General features: G+C 39.1%; 1 protein-coding gene across 1 annotated transcript in view; it reads right to left on the minus strand.

Annotated features, from left to right (window-relative positions):
* The window catches only part of NEB (nebulin), a 223,788-nt gene that overhangs the window by 192,689 nt on the left and 8,517 nt on the right, over positions 1–22,582 (minus strand). Inside the window, exons 6-18 of the mRNA XM_042948758.1 lie at positions 22,215–22,319; positions 21,435–21,539; positions 16,405–16,509; positions 9,880–9,984; positions 9,139–9,246; positions 6,528–6,644; positions 4,555–4,659; positions 4,361–4,468; positions 4,159–4,263; positions 3,663–3,761; positions 2,514–2,618; positions 1,432–1,539; positions 1,233–1,346 (exon numbers count right to left, since the gene is read on the minus strand). Coding sequence (XP_042804692.1) covers positions 1,233–1,346; positions 1,432–1,539; positions 2,514–2,618; positions 3,663–3,761; positions 4,159–4,263; positions 4,361–4,468; positions 4,555–4,659; positions 6,528–6,644; positions 9,139–9,246; positions 9,880–9,984; positions 16,405–16,509; positions 21,435–21,539; positions 22,215–22,319 — 1,389 coding nt within the window. The remainder of the gene's footprint in view (positions 1–1,232; positions 1,347–1,431; positions 1,540–2,513; positions 2,619–3,662; positions 3,762–4,158; positions 4,264–4,360; positions 4,469–4,554; positions 4,660–6,527; positions 6,645–9,138; positions 9,247–9,879; positions 9,985–16,404; positions 16,510–21,434; positions 21,540–22,214; positions 22,320–22,582) is intronic.

Genomic DNA, 22,582 nt, shown 5'->3' on the forward strand with positions numbered 1-22,582 from the left:
TAGGCTGCTAATAACCATATATATGCTTATATTATTTATCCTAACATTTCTCCACCAGAATAAACCAGGATATACCAATGCTGCTCTCTAAACAATTTTTTGTCTTAAGATAATTCTTTCCAGGGGCACCTGGGTGGCTCAGTTGGTTAGGCAATTGACTTCAGCTCAGGTCATGATCTCGCGGTTTGTGGGTTTGAGCCTCGCATCGGACTCTGTGCTGATAGCTCAGAGCCTGGAGCCTGTTTGGGATTCTGTGTCTTCCCCCACCCCCCTACTCATGTTCTGTGACTCTCTGTCTCTTAATAATAAATACATGTTTAAAAAAATTTTAAATAATTCTTTCCATTTGAATGTGTTTGAAGGAAAATGGATTTTTTAAATAGTGCAAAATTAGGTAAAAGGTAGAAGGTGGACTTTAGATACTCAGGCACAGTCCTAGAAAAGTATTCAGTTCAGCACTTGATGAAAATACATTTTATAACACCTTTGGAAGTTGGATTTTCTCATTGAGATCTAATATTTTTCTTTATAGTAATAATGCACAAAAAGATTTTTTTTCCATTTTGTTGTAGGTAGCATGTATTTCTACACATTCTCCTTAATTCTCCCAGATAGAAATCCAAAAATATACTCAATAAAAATAAGAATATTTATAAGTGATACAGAATAGGGAGTTTTTCCTTTATGCCATGAATTAGAGAGGCAATTTTTGTAAAGAGTTTTATTTTATTTTGGATATTTTAGTCTTTAAAATGAGATCAATATTTTATAAATTTTTTATTTTATAAAATAAAATACTTTGTTCTTGAGGTTATGCTTCATCTAGTTTTCCTACTTTGTCTTTAGCCTGATTTTCTCACTTCTTTCCTCTAATTTTTTCTGTATGTATTTTTGCAAAGCACCTTAGATCAGATCATGACAGAATAAATATATACTTATGGGTACTGAGATATTAAACCCATTTCTAGAAAAACAATAAAGAAAATGCTATTGCTAGTATCTTTTCCCCTTAAGAAAACAGGGCATTAAAGAGATTAAGGAAACATTTACAATATTCACCGGTATCTCAAAGTACAGAATGAAGAGCTTAATCATCTTTACCACTGGGTTTTCGTGCTTGACTTGTTATCCTGAATCTGAGATTTCACTTGGACTAACATCCCACCCAAAGTTATATTAAACTGTAAGTACAACCACATCTGAAAATAAGGGTGATTCACAAAGACACTCACATCACTCTGGTTTTTGGCCGTCTTCAAAGAGTGCAGCATCTTGGGATCATCATGAATGCTGAGGGCTCCGATCATTTTCCCTTTGTTTTTCTCATAGTCTTTCTTGTACATCACCTGTAAAGACATCACACATGCCAGAGCCCACCCATCAGGAAAGGTCAGTGAGGGCGCCCTGCCCAGGTGCCCAGGCCACACTCACATCGCTGGCGATCCTGCTGTTAGCTTTGGCTGCCAGCAGGGGAATGGCGTCCACTTTAATGTCAAACTTCTTTGCTTTGCTCTTCTCCCAGTCTTGCTTATAGACATTCTGGACAGAAAAATTTTAACAAAGGAATTGGTAAAAATGACATGCATGTTATCACACTTTAAAGACAAAGGAATATCTCAATACTCTTAGTATGAATGAAATAAATGGATCATTTTCATTGTTCAGAAAATCGTGCATATTTTAGGTATTTCTCCTCAAGCTAAAGCTTTGAATTTTCCAAGACCAAGATTTTCTGCTCTTCATTAGAATCTTTCATCAAATTAACCTAATTCTGGTTACCATACTAATATTTGATCCTAACATGGAGTATTTCACAGAGTGGCACAAATATTCTATAGTTAATTTACTTTTTAGGATCTAAAGATAACACTTTAGTTTGATCTCAAAGTCCTTTGAAAAAATTATTTCCTGAATCATTACAATACTCATTGATGCTGGATAATCTTAGCACTTATTTACAGAATTGTTGAAGAAATTGAGATCTCCCCTACAAGGAGAATTTGACTTGTCTATAAAATTAAGTTTTGAAAATGAAAAATAGCAACGGACACCTGGTCTTATGCCTTCTGAATACACTATATCTTAGTGAAAGTTCTCTTACATGTAGAAATAAGCACCATTTGTGTAAAAATAGGGACATTAAACCTCTGAGGAGTAAATAAAATGAAATTATATCTAAAAAATGAGGTCCTGGATGAAAATTATAGCACAGTATAAATGAATGTGTGTCTAAAAGATCTAACATTATCATTTGCAATTAAACATACATGAGTGATGGCATTTTGAGGGTTGATTAAAACATATTAAGATTGTCTAATTGTATGAAGCTACTAACAATGTTGCTACCCACATTTATAAGGTGAGTTCAAAGATATGTGGGCAGAGGCATAGGAACATGATACAAATGTTAAGTATTCTTCCCATTTTTAATGAAATGTTTTTTCAGTGAAGCAATCCAGAAATAAAAACACAGGTTGTCAGGATATCCCATAGCATAGCACACAGGAACATACATCACTCAGGTTATAGGCATTGACTTTGTGTTGGATGAAGGCAGGAGTATCTGGAGGTATGTGGCACTTGAACTTTTCGTTTTCATGTTTCGCTTTGTAGTTCAGCTGAGAGGGAGAGGGGGGAGAGAGAGAGAGAGAGAAAGGGACAGAGAGACAGGCAATAAGGGATACAATTAGTTCTGAAGAAGAATTTTTCCAAAATACAAAAATTTTGTGTGGTACATTTCATAAAATAAAATGTAAAATACGTTTTGATAAATAACAACTGGCAATGTTGTTAAGATCAAGAGAGAAGTCTAGAGCTAGGGTAGGCCCCCATTGACAACCTGTGTGCTGAACACATGATGGCTGATGTTGGTTACCATGGTAGAACTGTCCTGGAAGGAGGTGGCTCTTTCATATATGCTTCCTCTCCATGCATATCACAATCAGCCCCCAGAATCAGTAGATTCTGAGAGTCACAGCCCTTTCTTTCTTTTTATTGTCAATGCTCATGTATTGGAGAACTTACACCTCCTCACATCCATTACAGTTTGTTAATACTCTCATCTGAAGTATTTCTGGATATAAATCTACTGGGATTACTTTTATTGTTTTATTTTGTTTTAACACAAGCTTGGAGGTTCATGCTTAAAACTCATGTGATAAAACTTATCTCAAAGACTCCATTTTCTAAAAACTTATTTGAGAGAGAGAAGTCCCCTGTATTGAATACCTGCTCTGGGTCAGGGTATTTACTATGCACATATCTCCTTTTATTTACTCTTCAAAACAACCACAAATTATAAAAGGGAAATATGAGGCAAACTGAAGTTAAACGATTTGCCTGTGATGTCAGGTCATAAATGACAGAGGTACAATTTGAATCCAGTTTTGTCTGACTCAAAAACTCATGGTCTTTTCCAGTGTGGTAAGCTACATTAGTTTCCCTTATAGAACCATTTCGCTATAATTGTTATCCATCCAAGAAGATGCAAGGCAACTAAATAAGGAACTATTTTAGGTGATTACAAATATATACAAGTTAAATTTGCTAAAACTGAAATAGTCTTTTTTTTTGTAAATGTGACAAGTCACTGGATTTTATATATGGAGTTGTGAGATGTTATCCCTCATAATTGGATTTCTTGAACATTTAGATGAACTTACATCACTCAGTTGTTTGGAATTGACTTGGGCTTGCACCAGAACGGGAGAGTCCGTGACTTGAGTGAATTTTGTCTTATCTGGATGGACTTTGTAGGTGTGCTGTGGAGGAAAAAAGGAATAGTTTCAGCAGTCAAATCCAAGTTGACCTATAGACCAAGCAAGCAGAAACATTGCCCAAAACAAAAGAAACTTGTAGTTAATAAAACACATGGTTCTTTGCTCATTAGACTGCAGTGTCTTTGAGAGATGCCTTCACACTGTACAAGAAACTTTCTCATTCTTCACATTTCTGATAACTCTTCTTGGGGAAAATGAACTAGAATTAGCTCTTGAAATGTATTGGTGACCACAGGGGAAACCAGTTTACTACCAAATAAGTTTTGTTTCTTATAATTTCCTTGCCTGCATATATTTGAAAAGTGTTAAAATTTTAACTATCTTTTGACCACTGAGGCTATGGAGGTCAGGACGTTCAAAGTTCATGCTACGGACTTACATCTTTACATTGATCTAGTTTCTTGATTGCTTCATATTCTTGAGTTATGGTCTGGGGGAAGAAGCCCTTGCCTCTGTCTTCTTCATATTCTGCTTTGTAGTTTTTCTATGAGGAAAAGACATCAGACATAAGGATGCAACCATTTTATTCATGCCCTAAAGATGTGTTCATTGGAAAGCTAAACAATGGTCTTACAACTTACATCACTGTTTTGAGCTGAGACTTTCATGCAGTGTGTGTGATATGGATCCTCAAAGCTGCCTACATAATGTCCCAAAACATTCTTTACGTAGGAATCTTTGTACTTAGTCTGAAAGACAAAACATATTTCATGTATTGATTGGGGGGAATAATGGATCTTTTCTTAACACAGGAAGTAACCACAGGATTACTTACGTCACTAGTGAAGTTCTGCAGAACTGTATCAAGTTGAAATTTGGGGGTTTCACAGTAATTTATGCTCTTTGCCTTAGTCTTTTCATAGTTTTCTTTGTATAGTTTCTGTAAAAGAAAAAAAAAATCAGTTAAAATAGATTCTTGTCACTCCTACACTGATTATAACACTTGTATTTCCCAACACAAACAAAAGAAGCAGAAAAAAGATATCGCCTGTCAACTGTCTTAAAAACGGATGATCAAACACTGGGGTGTTGTGAATAAGTTTCTTCTATTAGTAATTACTGTAAAGCTTAGGCTTTTAACATTCACCAAAAAAAAAAAAAAAAAAAAAAAAATTAAGAAACCAGAATGCTGCCTCAGACCAAGCCCTTAGTTGTGGAGTTTGGGTGTATTTTGGAACTCCTACTTCCTCTATGCCCCAACTCACACACGTCCCTCACTGACAGTGCCACAACAGAGAGGACTATTCTGAGCAGCAGTGATTTTTTTTTTTTTAACAAACATGCATAAAAAAGTTTAGTATACGTTGAGAAAGACAGTCTCTCTTCCTCCTTCTACCAAGGGAAAATGCCTTATTATACAGATAATATATCTTAAAATTAAGGTATATACAAGAACTCGGATCATGAACCTGCTCACTCTTCTTCTCTGCTAGGATTTAAATCTAACAGTAACAACTGTTGGATTTTATTTTATTTTTTTTAACATTTACTCATTTTTGAGAGACAAACAGAGACAGAGTGTGAGTGGGGGAAGGGCAGAGAGAGAGGGAGACACAGAATCTGAAGCAGGCTCCAGGCTCTAAGCTGTCAGCACCGAGCCCAACGCAGGGCTCAAACTCATGAACTGTGAGATCATGACCTGAGCTGAAGTTGGACTCAACCGACTAAGCCACCCAGGTGTCCCTACAACTATTGGATTTTAAAGGCACACTGATAAAGTGGGCTATTGTCACTTTCTCATGTTGGGTTTTGAAATTGTAAATGGTGCAACTCAGTTTTTATATTTTTATATTGCTCTCTTTATCAACAAAGTAGATTTGGACCTGTGCTTTTATATGCTTGATAAAGATGATCTTCATTTAGGAAACAGGAGACAGGCTTTGCATTAATTTCCCAACAGAGCTATGTGGACAGACCCACTGACACCTTCTCACCTGCCACTCCACTCACCCCATTCCTCAATCACATGTATGCATCTCTACAGTGCTGACTGAATTCAAGGGACAAAGAAAAGATAACTAACCTGCAAAGAGAACCATGTTTCATCCTCAAATATTAGGAAAGCTTAACACAGTGTAACTCTAAGGGAAAAACTCAACTGATCACATGTTCAGTCTCTTATATAGTCAAAGTGGTTTTGGGCTGTTAGTCTCTTAATGCCAGTTCTCACTTATCTATTTTAAATGTAATTGGATTGGTCAGGCTTTTATTTCCACAAGCAGAAATTCCTGTGAAGACTTAGGGAGCCATCTTTTAAGTCATGCTGTCTGCAAATGATGGTTTCTAGGGCCAGCATCTGCACAGAAAATGGTGGTGGTGAGGGGGAAAAGCTGTGAAACACAGGACACTGGTCTTCTCCCAGTGGCTCGAAGAACACAAGGGCAGGGTACACACACAACCTGATCCCTCTCTCTTGCCCCCCTCCCCTCCCCTTTCAAAGTCTCCTCCTGTCTGTGTCAAAATCACATGTATCTCCTACAACCTGCTCTTTGTTCATATAGAAGTACCAGGGCCTATAAGCAAATGAAGATTTCTCTGCCATTGAACACAGAACCCCCAAAATGGACATACATCATACTCAGAGGCATTTATGTCTTCCTGTGGTTAAACAGTTCCAGGGAAACTGCTACACTAGAATCATAAAGTATTTGCAAAGTTATACTTGCATTTAGCCATTATAGAAGGAGAGAAATTTCACCTCTCTGGCAGCTAAGGTGGAAAAACACTTTTTGACAAGAATGTACTTACATCACTCAGGGCATTTCCTGCTGCCTTCAGCTGCTTGAGCAGTGGGTTCTCTGAAGCAGGAAGTACATTATAATCTGCTTTTCCTTTATTCTTTTCATAGTCTTCTTTGTATTTTACCTGTAGGAGCGAAATAAAGTGATAAAGTAACTCTCTGGGTTATTTTTGCTCTTGTCTCTATTATGGATATTACGACATAGTTCCATAAATCAACTTTCTAGAAAAGTGACAGCTTGACATTTTACAAACAAAATACTCATAGTAACTCATAACAGTAGCAGAGAAACTGCATAAATTTCCAGGATAACTTCCTGCCATTCATTTATTCATTCAAAAACATCCATAGGGTATCAATTACTTGCTGGCTCTGAGACAGGTGCAAGGAAGAATAACATATAGTCCCTGCCCTCAAAGACAGAGATAGCCACACAAATAATGATAGTGCATCATGTCCCAGACACTTACTGCTCCACAACCCTCATTGAGCTCTTAGCCTCTAGCTGCCTAACTTCCAACATATTTTTAAAGAAAGCAAGCCTCTAGCATCATCAATCTACCCTTTAATGCCTCATCTATGACTGTGTGTAAGCATGTGTGTATTTAATGTACATGCAGAAGGAGGAGGAAGGGGCTGGAGGCTGGATGACAACCTCTCCTCTTCTTTCTGCCCCTCCTGCTTTACACCTTTAATTCCAGCTTTAGCAGAAGCTTTAAACAAGGGCTCAGAAGCCCCTGTCAGGAGCATGTCCAAAGGGAGAAGAACAAGAAATGGATCCTATTTCTTGATCCACAGTGCCAGCCATTTATTCCGGCGATATAACTATAGAATATAGGAACATTCAAAGAATCCTAGATAAGCTACTAACATTTGAGAGCCTCGAAAAACAGACATAACCAGCTTGGTATCCAAAGGCAGGAGATACACAACTGAAACACAGGTGCACTATCCCCTGTAGCACACAAAGAAGACTCATAGGGGATACACTACAGGAATGAAAGACATAACCTTTCTCTAGTATAGAATTATGTGCTTCATTGAAAAATGGAAACAACCAGAAAAGGAGTTCCACACACCCTCCTATCTTCCTACCTGTACCTGGGATATGTGGTCTCCTCTCCTGTTTATGGATGAATTGTCAAGACCCATGGCAAAGTTACCCCTCCTGTTAAGCACCAGAATGCTTCCCTTTTCACCTACTGAAGGGCATTACTTCAGCCACTCTTCCCTCCTCAGACATCATCACGTTTTCGCCCCACACTGGATTTTTTTTCCATCAGCATAGAAACATGGTGTCTTTGTCTCCAATCTTAAAAGAATCCCCTCTTCATCCACATATCCTTCAGCTACTACCCCATTTTCTTCTTTTCCTTTCAGGAAAATACTTTTAAAAACTTGAGTATACTTACACTTTTCTATTTCTCTCTTCTCATCCACTCATGAGCCCTCTCTAAGCAGACTCAACCAAATTGCTCTTGTTAAGTTCACCAGAGACCACCTATTGGTAAATCCACTTCAGAAACATTTGACACAACTGATCACTCTCTTCACTCACTTCCCACTTTCTCTTGACTCTATTCCTACCTCACCTCGATGATGTGTTCACATGGAGATACTCCAGAGTTCAGTTCTCAGAGCTTTGGGTCTACACTTGCTCCCTCAATGGCCTCTAGTCTTATGACATTAAATACTATCCATCTACTGATGACTCCCAAATTTATATAATCCTTCTGGATGCCTCCCCAGAAACTTCAGACTCATGCAATCAACTGTCCACTTAATATTTCCACTTGGATGTCTAAAAGACATCTCAAATCTTACAGGTTGAAAGCTGAGCTCATGTCTTCCCTCCAAAAATAATCATTCACTCTTTCCACATTCTTCTCTATCTTGATAAAGGGAAATCCCATCTGTCTGGTTGCTTAGACCCAAACTTTACTCACATATCCCACATCCAACCCAACAGCAAACTAGGTCAGCTCTACCTTTCAAAGTACATCTCATCACTTGCCTTGCCCTGTTCCTGATCCAAAACATCACTATTTTGCACCTGAATCCTGAAATAGCTTCCTAGATGATATGATCCTCCTGCTTTCACTGCTCCAGCAGAGCCAAGGCCAGGGTTTGAATCAAGTCTGATTGGCTTTGAAGTTTATGCTTTTTCTAGTGCTTTAGAATGCTAAGGACTCTATTTACCAAAGTCTAGTCTATAGAGTATATGCATATCTATGAATTTGTCTATCTTGTCTGTGACTAGATTTTCACCAATTAGTAGGAAAATAAGAAAAATAATGGAAATGGTGAGTGTGGGAGTGTCCATATTCATATAAGGTCGCCAGTTGTCTTTTCTTGGGGGATCCTCCTATCTGAGAGGATAGCCTTTCTACTTGCAGGTATCAAAACGTCATTTATGAAATATTAAAGATGGTTATTTAGTATTGTTAATGGTCACACACAGCCAAGTTTTTCAAAAATTGGTAGCCCTATTATAACCCCAGAATATTTATTTTGTTGTTCCCCAAGAATGCTTTTTTCCCCATTATATACAAAAGCAAGAGTTATAGGAAATTCACCCACACTAAGACCATCATGACAAATGAGAGCATCCCCTCATACCTTGCTAGCTGCCACCCCAGCTTGTTTATTCACTTTGTACTCTGGTGTTTCGGTCTGCATGAAGTAGATCTGGTCTTTCATACTCTCAAAGTCTTCTTGGTATTTCCTCTGTAAGACATTACACATACTGGAGAATGGCTGTGGGCATAGACTGTGCACAGGTTTCACATGGGAGGACAGGGGCTGGTGGGAGAGGTTACACAAAGCCGCTCCTCTTGGCTTACACAAGTCAGGTTACAATGAGAGAATGCAGTGCCATCACAAAAACAATTAGCAACTTAACAGAGATTTGGAGCAATTATAATAGGCTGAAAACCAGCCTTCAAGAAGGAGCTCTAAAAGGCCAGGGGTAGAGAACTTAAGAGAAAAGAAAGAGTGTTTTTCAGTGAAGAAAATCAGGGAAGAAACTAATCAGTTTCATAAATGTACTGTTTGGGCTCCCCAGGCAAAGAATAAATTTAAAAGGGCCCCCCTTAACCTGTACTCACTTTGAAACTGTATTGTTCATATGAAAGTTGAGGCATGAATAATGGAATCTGATCAAAGCAGTATTTCTCAAAAGGAAAGAGAGATAGGGGAATTTCTTTCTTGATAGGAACTCTATACAGATCTTACCCCCATGAAGGGGTACCCGGACTCTAATGTTCTGGTACCACTTTAGATGCAGCTGGGGGTCTGAAGTCATAAAAGAAAGGGTCACACTTTCAACCTAAGAACATCTGGTCATTCCTTCCTACTTACTGTGCTGATATTATCAGCATTCATTCTGGCGGTTGCAATTTCAAAGCAAGGTGTCTCACTCCATTTGCCTTTGACTTTATTTTCATAGTCTTCCTTGTATTTGTTCTAGGAGAAAAAAAAGATGAAATATAGAAAATATAGAAATTGACAAATAGGATAGAAAACTAAGTGGTAATGGGCAGCTTAAAAAAAATTTTTTTTAACTTAAAACATATCTTAACTATGGTCCTTAAGTTCTTAATAGATGTCTTCAAATGTTCCAGGATAGTATCAATTTACCCAACAAAAAAGTTGGGCGAGAGGGTAGAGGTAATAATTGACCACCTTCTTGTTGAGTCTGGGAACTTAGTTCATTCAAAACTTATGGATGTTCCCTGATGTTTGAGGGAAGAGACTCAGGAACATCCTCCACTTATATTTCAGAGTTATAACAAAACCACTCAACCCACATTTCCATGCCAGATGAAATTAGCCATAAATTTCTGAGATTTACCAAAACTTCTAATTATCCAGAAAGGAATGCCACCACAAAATTTGGCTTGAAGGCTAATGAATAACACTTTCCAATTTAGACTTGAAGAAATTTTAATGAGAACTCGTAAGTAATTCAAAAATTGCCCCATCTTATTCACACACACCATTCTACCTGAACCCCAGGCTGTGAGCAGCCTTGAGAGGAATTATGTCTTCTTTATGTTTATATCCTCAGAATCTAACACAAAATGCATCACACAAAAGTGACCTCATAAATGCATGTCCAACAAAACTAAACTGAACTAAGCCCATGATATGTGACTTCAAACTGCCTTGGCCTAGAGTGTTCTTAAAATAAAATTAGGGGCACCTGGGTGGCTCAGTCAGTTAAGCGTCTGGCTTTGGCTCAGGTCATGATCTCACGGTTTGGGAGTTCAAGCCCTACATCAGGCTCTGTGCTGACAGCTCAGAGCCTGGAGCCTGCTTCAGAGTCTGCATCTCCCTCTCTCTCTGCCCCTTCCCCACTCATGCTCCATCTCTCTCTCTCTCTCAAATAAATAAACATTTAAAAAATATATATGTTTACAATAAAATTCAACCAGTCAATCCCAAACCTGGGCATATGAGCCAGAGCTGGGTTATAACAATTTCCCCTTCTTGGCTCATAGAAATGTGTTAACAACCAGCAAGTCTCAAAGTGTCTGCATGCCTACACCCCCACTTCACTCTTCAGGAAAAAAGAAAGTGATTTTCTGGTATACCTTCAACAGAACCAGTACCAAGGATGAGTGATATGCAAAGCCAGTGAGTTTGAGTTAAAGGATGCTCAGCCCTCTCTCAAATGCCTTTATCCATTCTTCTCAAGAGGCTAATACGCTAAATGCTAGCCAAGTGTTTTTCATAACTATAAATTTTAGATTCCTGGGACGGAGTTCAGAAGCTCTGAGCCCAAGACTAAAGTCCATCATTACCAAAGATGTGGCTTAGCCTCTCCAAGTTTCAGGGTTCTTAACCACAGCACCGGCAATAATAATTCCTTCCACAGAGGACTGTTGAAAAGTTTACATAAGTTTATACCCTGAAGAGTCCTTTGCAAACTCTTCAGTGCTAAACAAATGTATGGTATAATAATTATAACAATAATGTTGCCAACATTGCTAGCATAACAGAGTAAGAAACTCTGGAGAAAATTCTGTGTGTGTGTGTCTGTGTATGCACACGCATGTGTATTCTTCAGTGAAAATCTTTGTTGAGATAATATTTACATTTAAGTGTCAATTTGCCTACTCTCTTCTTTGGAAGTTTTAAAAATTGAAGTCAACTCTTTAGTCAGTCAAAACTGACTGAATTCAATTGGTCAAAACAGATGTTTTGATTTGCTGATTGCCTATAGAAGTATTTCTAATCTTTTTGGCTAATAGACCTCTTCAGAAATCTGAGAAAGCTATAAAATGCCCATAAACACAACTTCAGAGGTTCTTGATGTATACACACCCCAGGTTAAGACCTCCAAATCCACATTTTTGGTGGAATACTGCCCTTTCTCTGCTTGCTGGCAAAGGAAGAGACCTTTAAGATTAGGGGATAGGGGCAATTGGGCCTGATATATCCCCAGAACTTTGTGATAGGATTTAAAATTGAGAAGGCAGATTCTCTTAATGAGATCCAAAAGTTGGGTTATTGTGAAGAAATAATTAGAATCACATATGTAGATTTGTTAAGAAAATTAAAACTCTTACATTAAGAGATGGATGTCTGATTTTTTAAAAGATATTAAAACACGATGAAAAATAAGAGTACAAGACCATCCAGCACCCTCACCCAAAGTCCTTCCCCACTTCTTCCTCTTCATAAACCAGTCACCATAGAGTTGGATCTCTCACAATCCACCCCTGAGTATTCCCAAGTGTGGGAAGATTTTCATTGTAAGGAAAGAGGCTGGGGCTTGTTATCTATTGAGGAAGTTATGGCCTTCCCCTCCATCTATAGGTAGGAGAGGAGTTAAAAGGCTGAAGGCCTGCAGCTTGAGGAATGAGAAGGAGAGTGAGGTATGTGTCTATGTGGTACCTCCTCTGTCAACCAAGTGGTCTTATTCTACGAGTCTGGCAGCAAGGCCTGAGTACTTATGTGGTACACAGAGATTGTTAGCCGTACCAGGGTCCAACATCCAACTTTCCCCCCAACCCCACTCTAATTCTTCTGTCCAACTCTGTCATAGGTAAAGCCAATCAATGGAAATCTGGCAGCAAGAATCAATTTAATATTCTCTAAGATTCTGTGTTCACTTAACAGAGGAAAGTACATTGAGTCAATTACAAGCTATGAAACACCTTCTGTGGGCAAGAGAGTAACTGCATGTTAACAGATGTAGTAAAATTGCTTCCCCATAGTCCTTCCTCCCCAGAAATGAGCTGAGAGTGCTTCCATTGGGCCACAAATTGGACACACTAATGTCCTACTTAAACACATAGTTTCATTTTCTACTTTCCCTATCTGCATCTGTGGTTTTGATGTGGTTATCAAACGGAAGGAATACAAAGCCAGTTTAGTTAATCACTCTTCACTCTTTTCTATGAGTAGCTAAATACTGGGACTTCTGACAGTTTCATTTGAAGACAAGTTATCCTCTCAGAATTGTGGAAGGGTTCCCAACTGGTATTTTCATTGCCTACAGTGGGCCCAGGGATGCTTTCCTTACTCAACCAAATCTCTTCTGTTGCTATCAATGGAGATCTCCCCCTAATTCTTTATTATAGAGGACTTTCCGTGGTTTTAGAAGATCACAGTTTGGCATCTTCATGCTGTGTAACAGTATTTCCTGAAAGATATTTTTTAAAAAAACATCCTAGTGAAATAGTATATATCGGTCACTGCCTCCAGTTCCTAACACAGAAGTCCTAAACCTTGTAATCTCCTGAGTGATAGGGTTGTCTTTTGTTTCAATGAGACAACTCCTGGATAGATTTATGATCGGGGCTGGTCATGAGAAAGACCAAGCCATGATTAGAAGCTTGGAACTTTCCACCTCACCCTTCATTTTCTGAGGAGGGGAGAGGGGCTGGAGACGGAGTTAATAATCAGTTAGGCCTATGGGATGAAACCTCCATAAAAATCCATGAAGGACACAATTCATACAGCTTCCATTTTGGTAAGCACATCCACACGCTGGAAGAGTAGTATGCCCCAGCTCCACAGAGACAGAAGGTCCTGTGCTTGGGACCCTTCGGGACCTCACCCCAGGTTCCTCTTTATCTTGGTTGTTCATCGGTGTCCTTTATCATGTAATAAACATAAAAAAGGGTTTCCCTGAGCTCTGTGAGCCGATTATTAGCAAATTATTAAACTTGAGGAGGGGATCATGGGAACCCGGATTTATAGTCCAAAGTATGGGAGGTCCAGACTTATGACTAGTGTCTGAAGTAGGGGTAGTCTCATGGGTCTGGGCCCTTAACCTGTGAGATCTGAGCTAACTCCAAGAAGATAATGTCAATTGAACTGAATTATAGGACACCAATTTAGCGTCAGAGAATTTGTTTGGTGTGGTAAAAAACCCATTTGGTGGCAGAAGTACGCATAGAGAGTAGAGGAAACAGAGCTTTTCCTTTCAACTCTACGTCCCTGAACTGGAAATTCTAACCTGAAGTCTCACATTTCTCCTTTTACGAATCTGGAAAGAAGCAGAGAAGCAAGCACAGAGAAACTAAAGGGACTTCCCAATGTTGCATTCAGGACCCCACTTTCAGCTGGCTGTAGTGTGCATAGTGTCCTCACCTGGAAGGCTTGCTTAATGAACAACCCTGCCTGCCTGTCCGTCTGTGTTAGGGCTACAAAATGCAGCTGAGCCAGGATGAGTGCTGGTATTGGAGCTGGTGCCTTTGGCCAAAGACAAAGGTAAGAGAATTGATTCTGACAGGTACAGTAAGGAAAGCTGGTAAACAGAATATAATCAATATATAAGCAATATAAATCATTACAGATATACGATCATTATATTAATGTATGAAATAAAGGCTATAAGACAAAGGGATGTATTGGGAGACACAGACAAGGAAATGCTGAATTTAAATACATAAGAGTGAGTACATAAGGGGATTTAATCTATTTTGGAAAGAAAGGAAATGATGATACTGAAACATGCATCAGAGCCCATGACCATGGGGAATACTTCAAGAGAAAAGAGGTAGGTCCCACAGCAAAATCACCTCTTTCTCCTCCACCTGCAGCCCGACTCCTCTCTTATTGGATGGTTTGTTTTTGGATGGACTGCTACAGATCATAAGCATTTCCTCCTAAAGTGAGTGTTATTTTGAATGCACAGCAGCCATTAAGAACTTGGTATTTGGGGAAGACTGGGATAAACAGCCAAATATGGTGACTTTCATCCTCCCCCATTCTCCCTTGGCTCACATTGTTATTCCACAAGGGCAAATCCAGCCCCGGTGAGGTTTTCAAGTGGCTAATGATGCCACCGTATCCGGCTGGAGTGGCACAGTCCAACAGGCATATAATGCAAGCTGCCAGTGTAATTTTAGATTTTCTAGTAGCCAATTTTTAAAACGTAAAAAGGAACAGGTGGGAAATTAATTTTAATAATATATTTTTACTTAACAAATAGGTCCAAAAATATTATTTCAACCTGTAATCAGTATAAAAATAATGAATGAGCTATTTTACATTCATTTGGTCATACTAAGTGTTCCCAGTGTATATTTCACACAGAGAAGACCCTCAGTTTATACAATCACATTTCAAATGCTCAATAGTCACATGTGGATGATGGCTACTATATTGATGAGTGCACTTCTAGACTGGTGTGTCTAAATTAGTGGAGACTGGAGCAGTGTGAAAGTGATTTATTTTTTATCACATTCAAGTACCCACACTGCACACTCAAGGTAAAAGCATGTTGCAATAGTAAGATAGCTTTTAAAATATGTTTTAAATAAAAATTAAAAATAAATTTTTCTTTACAAATAACCACTTGAAAGGAGCTTTTTCTTTTTCTTCAAAAAAAGGTCCATCACCCTTGTTTTCCATCACCCTTGTTTCCCAATCTTATTTAAATATCAACACTTTCAGTAGGCCGGCTCTTTATGGACAGTTCTAAAGTTCATTTCCGCTTAGTCCTGGGCAAATTTCAGGGTCATGGCATTCCTATTAGTGAAAAGTTACTGTACTTAGCAGATTCTCCAAATAGCCTCTGGTTATACAGTTAGTAGTCTGCAATATCAGACACTACAAACATCATTGAATAGACTTCATCATCCATAACTTTTCTTCCTTCTTCTTTACTAGAGACATCCTTTCCTGCAAAATACCTAAACAAAATGGAAACCTTGAGGTTCCATCAAAATTCAAGCAGAAGACCAAACTGGGACTCAACTCCACAGAGGGCCAAGAAAAAAGTATTTAAAATCAGCAGTATCCCAGGAGAAAGTGGCCTGATTTGAGCCAATTTAAAATAGGAATTTAGCATGGGTCTGGTCACCAGTTGGACATCTGTCTCTCTGCATTCTCTGTCAGGCCTGCATTCCTCAGAGCTAGCTTACCAGCCTAAATATAGACAGACTAAGCTGTTTGCCTGGGCTTTAAAAGTTATGAGGTGCACTGCCCATGGCTGTCAAACTAATGGCTATGTCTGAGAGATCACACATGCATTCTTATTTTCTCCATGTCTGACTGACAGCTATAAAACTGTACACTGAATTAAAACAATCAGATCCTCCAAAGAAAACGTGCGGGGACTCAGTTCTTTGTTAGTATCACTCCTGCAAGTCAAAATGTTAAATGACATCAGGGCACAGGTTCTGTTTTCAAAATGCGGCTTTCACATTTCCTCATCACGGAGCCATTAAGCTGGCTAAACATTTATTAACATGGTTCCATGATGTTCATGGATGTAATGTTTTTGCTGCCGACTTTTCAGAGTCATATTGCAAAAACACCCTTACAGTGTTGGCATTGGGTCTTTAAATCCCCCTTACTTACTTTCTCTGATGTTTGAGATTATTAAGTCAGAGTTTTCAAGGGAGGCCAGTCCTATGTACTTACCTTGCTCACTTGATTGGTCACTTTCTTTGCAAACTCTATATCTGGAGGATCCGGCAGAGATGTGAATTGAGATTGCTGTTCAGCATGACCTTTTTTGTAGGCGATCTGACAAAATAAAAGACAGGGACGCTCATGAGCCACAGAAAATTATTCTATTTCCCATGTTCCATTTGTTGGCAATTTTGAAAAAGACTATGTATTCATCTGTATTTGAAGTCTTAAACTTTAGTCTATCACATAACAGTAACTTATCCTTGCAGATGCTACACGCCCTTGCTCTCAGTATTACCAGCAATTCCTATTTCGTTAAGTCTTCCCTCTTCAAGATTATTAATCCTAGATCTGTTTCCTTCCATTTATATCCATGCCATGATTTGCAGTTGAAATTATTCTGTTAACTGGCATCCTCAACTCCCAATCTCTTGTCTTTACATCAGCTACCATACCCCTAGCTCTGGATCAACTCAACTACACACTTCCTCTAATCTTATATCCAGGATGATGAGTGACACTGAAGAAAATCACACAACTCTATTGATTGGATAATGATAATGTGATAAGCATGATTAAAAGGGCCACTGGAAGAAGGTACAGAAGTGGGAGAGGGGGCCTCTTGAACCTAAGCCCTTAGCTTGAAGTCAGGGTGCCTACCTAGTGATATGTGCTTATGAACAACAGCTTGCTTGGGGCTCTGTGCCCGATACTCTGAGTTTATGGTATCCAATTGCCACTTTGCCTTCAATGAAGCTTGAAAACCCCATTATGCATCTCTGGTCAGTCTCTACTTTCAGTGGCTAGTGTAAAACCCCAAGACTGTCCTTAGGCCCCCAGTCAACTCTCAGCTTCCTCTCTCATAGAGTAAAGGGAGGCTATACATATGCTTAGCTTTCCCTGTACTCATCCCTCCTTCCCACCTGCTGCATGGTTCAGAGAATCAACCCTTGTAGGGCAGGAGTCCTGTACTCAGACAGCTGATCCCTCCAGTAGCCCTCTGGACCTAGATCCATCCATTGCCCCTTCTCTTTCTTGACAGCTTCAACTGCTCCCTCTTCATTGGTTCCTTTCCTTCAGCCTGTGAAAGGCCTCTCTTGTCTTAAAATAAGTATCATGTCTATTAATCATGCAGCGCCTTCACTCTTTCCCTCCTTTGTTCCTCCACTACTGACTACTTAGACATTTTCTTCCACCAATCTTGAGCCCTGCCCCCACAATGCAGAACTATTTGTAGGTCCCCAGACCCACAAAAACCTCTTATGCCTCTGAACCTTGTACCTGCTGTTCCCTTTTCCCTGGAATGCCCCAGCTCCACACTCTCCCCATGTGCCTGCAAGCTGCTGCTCATTCTCCACATCACAGTCTCCCCTCCCTAACCTGAGGACCTTTTCCTGGGATCTCACTCAACTTGGCCCTTACTTCCTTTAAAGGAATTATCAGATGACACTGTGATTGGTTGCTTACACATCTGTCCCACCTTGGACTATGAGCTCTGGGATGATAGAAAACATACCTGCTCATCTGTGAACACTTGTGGCTTGCACAGAAACTGACTAGAGTGAAGGTTCAATGATTGATTTCTGAATGTGTGTTTTATACACTGTGGCCATTGGGGGAAATCACAAAAGGAGATTTATCATCCCAACTCTTCTCCTACTCACTTGTGAGACTTCTACAAATTATTTCTCCTTCCATGTGGCAGTATTCTTATTTACGACATAAAGAAGTTGGATAGTTCAAGGGTCCCAGTCATCTCCTTCATGGTTTAACCAAGTCTAGCTATGTCTTAGCTTAATAATGTCTACCTACTGCCTATAACAAAAGCTTTTATGAACATTAAATCAACAGGGATACAAAAGAGCAATTTTAAAATGTACTTATATTAATTCTACTGCTCAATCTTTTTGTTGTTGTTGTTGTTGTTAAGTAGTGAAGACTTTATTTTAGGCATAGGGCAATTGGTATTTTCCATGGCTGGCTAAGTCCTCAGAGAGTATGCAACATCCTATCAAGAAAAATGTTTACTAACTATGACATTCTGTCAAGAATTTTCAGAGAAATCAGATCTGGAAGTCCTAACTTCTCAGGAATCTTATTCAGAATTCTGTATAGTTAGAATTCTGCACTCTGGCCAGCTTAAGGACTCTCTTGGGGTTTGCAAAGTATTTTGTCTCTGCTTAGATAACAAGAAAAACATAGTAAGTAGGGTTCAGAGAAACTGGAAGAAGGTGCAGGAGAGGGAGAGAAAGCCTCTGAATCCAAGCCCTTAGTCTGAAATCTACATGCCTATCCAGTCGTATGTTCTGTGAACAACAGTTTGCTTAGGGTTCTGTGCCCAATAACTGTAGAAGTTTACGGTACTGACATTATTCATAGGCATGTTGGTAATCTGATACTTAGTGCATAGTTAATCTGCAAAACATAAAAAATAAAGAATAAAAGCCATACCTTAACTGCCAAGTTTTTCTAAAGATGGGAAGATTTTACTTCATTGTTATATATTCTCCATTATGTAGTCTACTGAGAGATCTCAAAATACGTGGCCAACTTTAACTGTTCAAAGTCCATAGCACTAGAGTGGCATGAGGTGTCCCTTCATCTCTCCATTTTATGGGTAAAGGGAGACATTTGGAGATTAAGTGTCTTCTTGGAAACCTCTTCCTAGGCTTACATGACATGGCAGTTCCTGGTTGTCCTTCAACTTCTTTGTTCGTGGCTGGCTCCTTTCCAGATGTCCTAAGTGTGGTGTCCTCCAAAACTCTGCCCTTGGGCATACACTGTTCTGCCTCCCTCATACATGGTCACGCCTGCAGCTGTCACTTTTATTCTGATGACTCTCAAGTGTTAATCTCTTTCCTGCTCTCACACCTATGCAACAGTATGAAATTTCTAATTTATCTATAAAATGTCTTGATCTGAATGTTCCATTATCTCAACTCCATTTCTCTTGCCACGAATGCATATTTACCATTGTACCCCTATATACCCAGACTACCAGTCTTTCACCTTAACTCCTCTATGGCTCCTTTCTTTCTTTCATCTCCAATATCCAATGTCCTTAACACTTTTACAATACTTACTACCTTCAGATTCCGTTCTTCTTCTCCTTTGTCCCTGTCATCCCTTCAATCCTTCTGTATTACTTAAAATAGCCTTCTTAAAATTATCACAATTTTTCTAGTCTCAATGCACTGTATTGTCTGTAAAATTTTTCCATTTGCTTTTAGCATATTGTTTTCCCCACCAAAATCATACGATATCTCTTATTGAATACATATCATGTCAAAGCTATGATATGATTTTGCCTGATTTTCAAGGTCCTGCTGCCAGTTTCTTAAACATGGTCTCCTAACTAGGCACACACAGCATTCACTTTCTTTGCCCTCTCTAGACTCATTTCACTTCTGTCCCTTTGTTCAAGTGCTCGCTCTACTTGAAAAGCCTTTCCTGTTCATCACTGCCCATTCCCTTTGGATTACCACTTCCACATGGCCTTTGCTAACTGCTTGCATGTGCCCTGTCTTTCAGCAAGTATTAGACTATAGAATTTGCTTTCTATATAAATATAAAAATATAAAATTAAAAAAATTAAAAAGTTTTTCATGTTATTTAATATATAACACTTTCATGTTATCAGCCTGATTATAAATTCTCAAGGGAAAGGATATGAAAACTTCTTATACTTTTCTATCCTGCTAGGTATGCATGCATAATGGACTTTCAACAGATAACTATTGATCACTTGATAAAGGTTACACAACAGTATTGTAGATTTATGAGATACAGAACCAAAAAGCTAAGTTAAAAGAGAAACAAGAGGTCCCTACACATCAAAATGGGTACTGTGTACTAGACGGCCTTAAATTTTTGTTATGGCTTCATTAGTTCCTAACTTACTCTATGGAAAGATAGGAGTATTTCTATGCTATATTTTAACCAATTATATGCAAATGGAGATAGAAATATGCCCACTAAATTTGCAAATGATATCAAGTGAGAGGCAATAAAAAATTAGACCTCAAAAGCTGGAGATGCCATCAAATGAATATGCATAATTCCAGTACAGGGCAAGATAGGATCCTAAGATCCACTGGAAGTAAATCACAGTAATTTTCAACTGACTTGTTGAAAATTTCAACTGACTTACATTCACAGTGAATGTAAGAGGTTCCCGGGGCTTAGTTGACAACTGAATGAAAAACAACTTGTTAAATAATAAAACAGTGCTCTCCTGAAGACTAGAGTAGTAGTCTTTTCAATACGGCAGCTAACAAATCCAGGGGTCAAGAAATAAAGAACCTCAAAACAAGGGAAAGTGCTAGAATCGAGTGGGGCTCTCTGCTGCTGCCACTGCTTTCAACCTAAGGACTAAAACTATTAGGCTTTTTAGTTCCTCTAATTAACTGTTTTCAAGGTCTAAAATGCTAAAATTCTGGCCAGGGGACTGCTGATTTTTACTAACTCTGAAATATCCTCCTTGTACACCCAATGGCAAGAGCTTTTTGCGAAGTAACTACACAAACATGTTTGGACAAGTATGGCAGTCCATGTAGAAAAAGGGGGACAGACCACAATTCAGACTTCATAATTAGGATAGTTCAATAACATTTTTCACTTAATATGTTTGGGAAAGTGGCTATGATCTCAATAGGTTTTTAAAAATGCCCCTGTAACGTCACAGAAAAACTTCAACCCCAGCCAAGGGGACAGAGGGCAGATGCTGCAGTGGAAAGAACACTGGTCTTGAGATCACAAGACCAGGCCTCTAATCTGGGCTTTGCCACTAATGACCTATGTGGTCTTAGACTCAGGTTCTTCACCTATGAAAAAACAAGATTGGACTAAATTATATCTAATATAAGTTATAAAATCCGATTTAAGTAGACATCATAAATTATAATGACTCTAGATGTATTCATCTGCAATAATGACAGTTAGTCTTTTCGAAAGAAGAACTGCAATGAACATGTGGCCAGAAGACAATCTGAGGTCTTCTGATTCCACCCTGCCAATGAGGTTGACTGTATTTTACTTACATCACTGAGGGATTTCTGGGCTTGGGCAACCCTCCTCAGCTCTGGACTATCATTGTATGGGTAAAACAAGCTCTTGTCAGCTTCCCAGTCTTCAGTGTATAGTTTCTAAATCAGGAAAGAGTGAAAAGTTATGAGAAAGTGAGCTCACACTTACAAGAAATATACAATTTTGAATTCATCCATCAATAGCAAAAAGAGCCAAGGGCAAGGTGAGATCAAAGGTAAATAGAATCCACAGATAACTTTCCCCTTTCCACCCAGTCAGAGTCATATTTATTAATAGCTCGTCCTGCTTTCCTGGCAAATCTTATTTTCAGAAGAGTAAATGTGTCTGACTTGGTTTCTTCTCTGGGACTTCACCTGCTTCCTGCAACAAGTACTAATCCAAGTGTAAGGAGCCGGGAGGCACTTAGCATAGTTTCTGTCAGAAAATAAACATTGAGTAAGAGTGATGGCCAGAAATACCCAAAGTGTAGCCCAGGGTCTATACTTTGTGGGTCTCTCAGAGCCAGTTCCCCGGTGCATCTTCGTTCTCCCCATGTGTTCCTTCATCAGGGTTGCTCAGGCTCCCACCAGGACCCTCTCCTCTCCTCTACTCCACAGCTTTCTTCTCAGTTCCTCCTTGCCAACACCTACCCCTGCAACCTGCATGGCTCAAGGATACTCATAAAAAGACTGAGGAACTGCATTCCCGATTATCAAAAGTACTGGGTATTCCTCTAAATTACACATTGGAAGGACATAGGAAGACAGAAGTCATGACAGAGCAGAAGCTCTTACCTTACTGAACATGGCTGTGTTCTTAACTGCCTGGACAAGTTCAGGGGCATCAGGGGGAAGCAGGTACTTATCCTTGGTGTCTTCCCAGTTCTGCTTGTATAAAACCTAGTCAGAAAGAGCAGAGGACGTGTGGTTGATGTCTCCCCCAAGGGCATGAGGGTTTAGAGAACACAGTGTTGTGAAGTCTTTCATTATCAAAGTGTCCTCACACAAGAGGCTGCCCTTGTGCCTTTGTGTTTTACTAGCATCAATGGTGAAAACATTGACCATGTCAACATCCCATAATACTTTTCCTGCATTAGTAAGCTTTTACTTGAAAAGTCTGATTTTTTTTTTTTTAACTAAATCATGATTATGATTCTCTATAG

This window comes from Panthera leo, chromosome C1 (genome assembly GCF_018350215.1).
Source record: "Panthera leo isolate Ple1 chromosome C1, P.leo_Ple1_pat1.1, whole genome shotgun sequence".
Lineage (NCBI taxonomy): Eukaryota > Metazoa > Chordata > Mammalia > Carnivora > Felidae > Panthera > Panthera leo.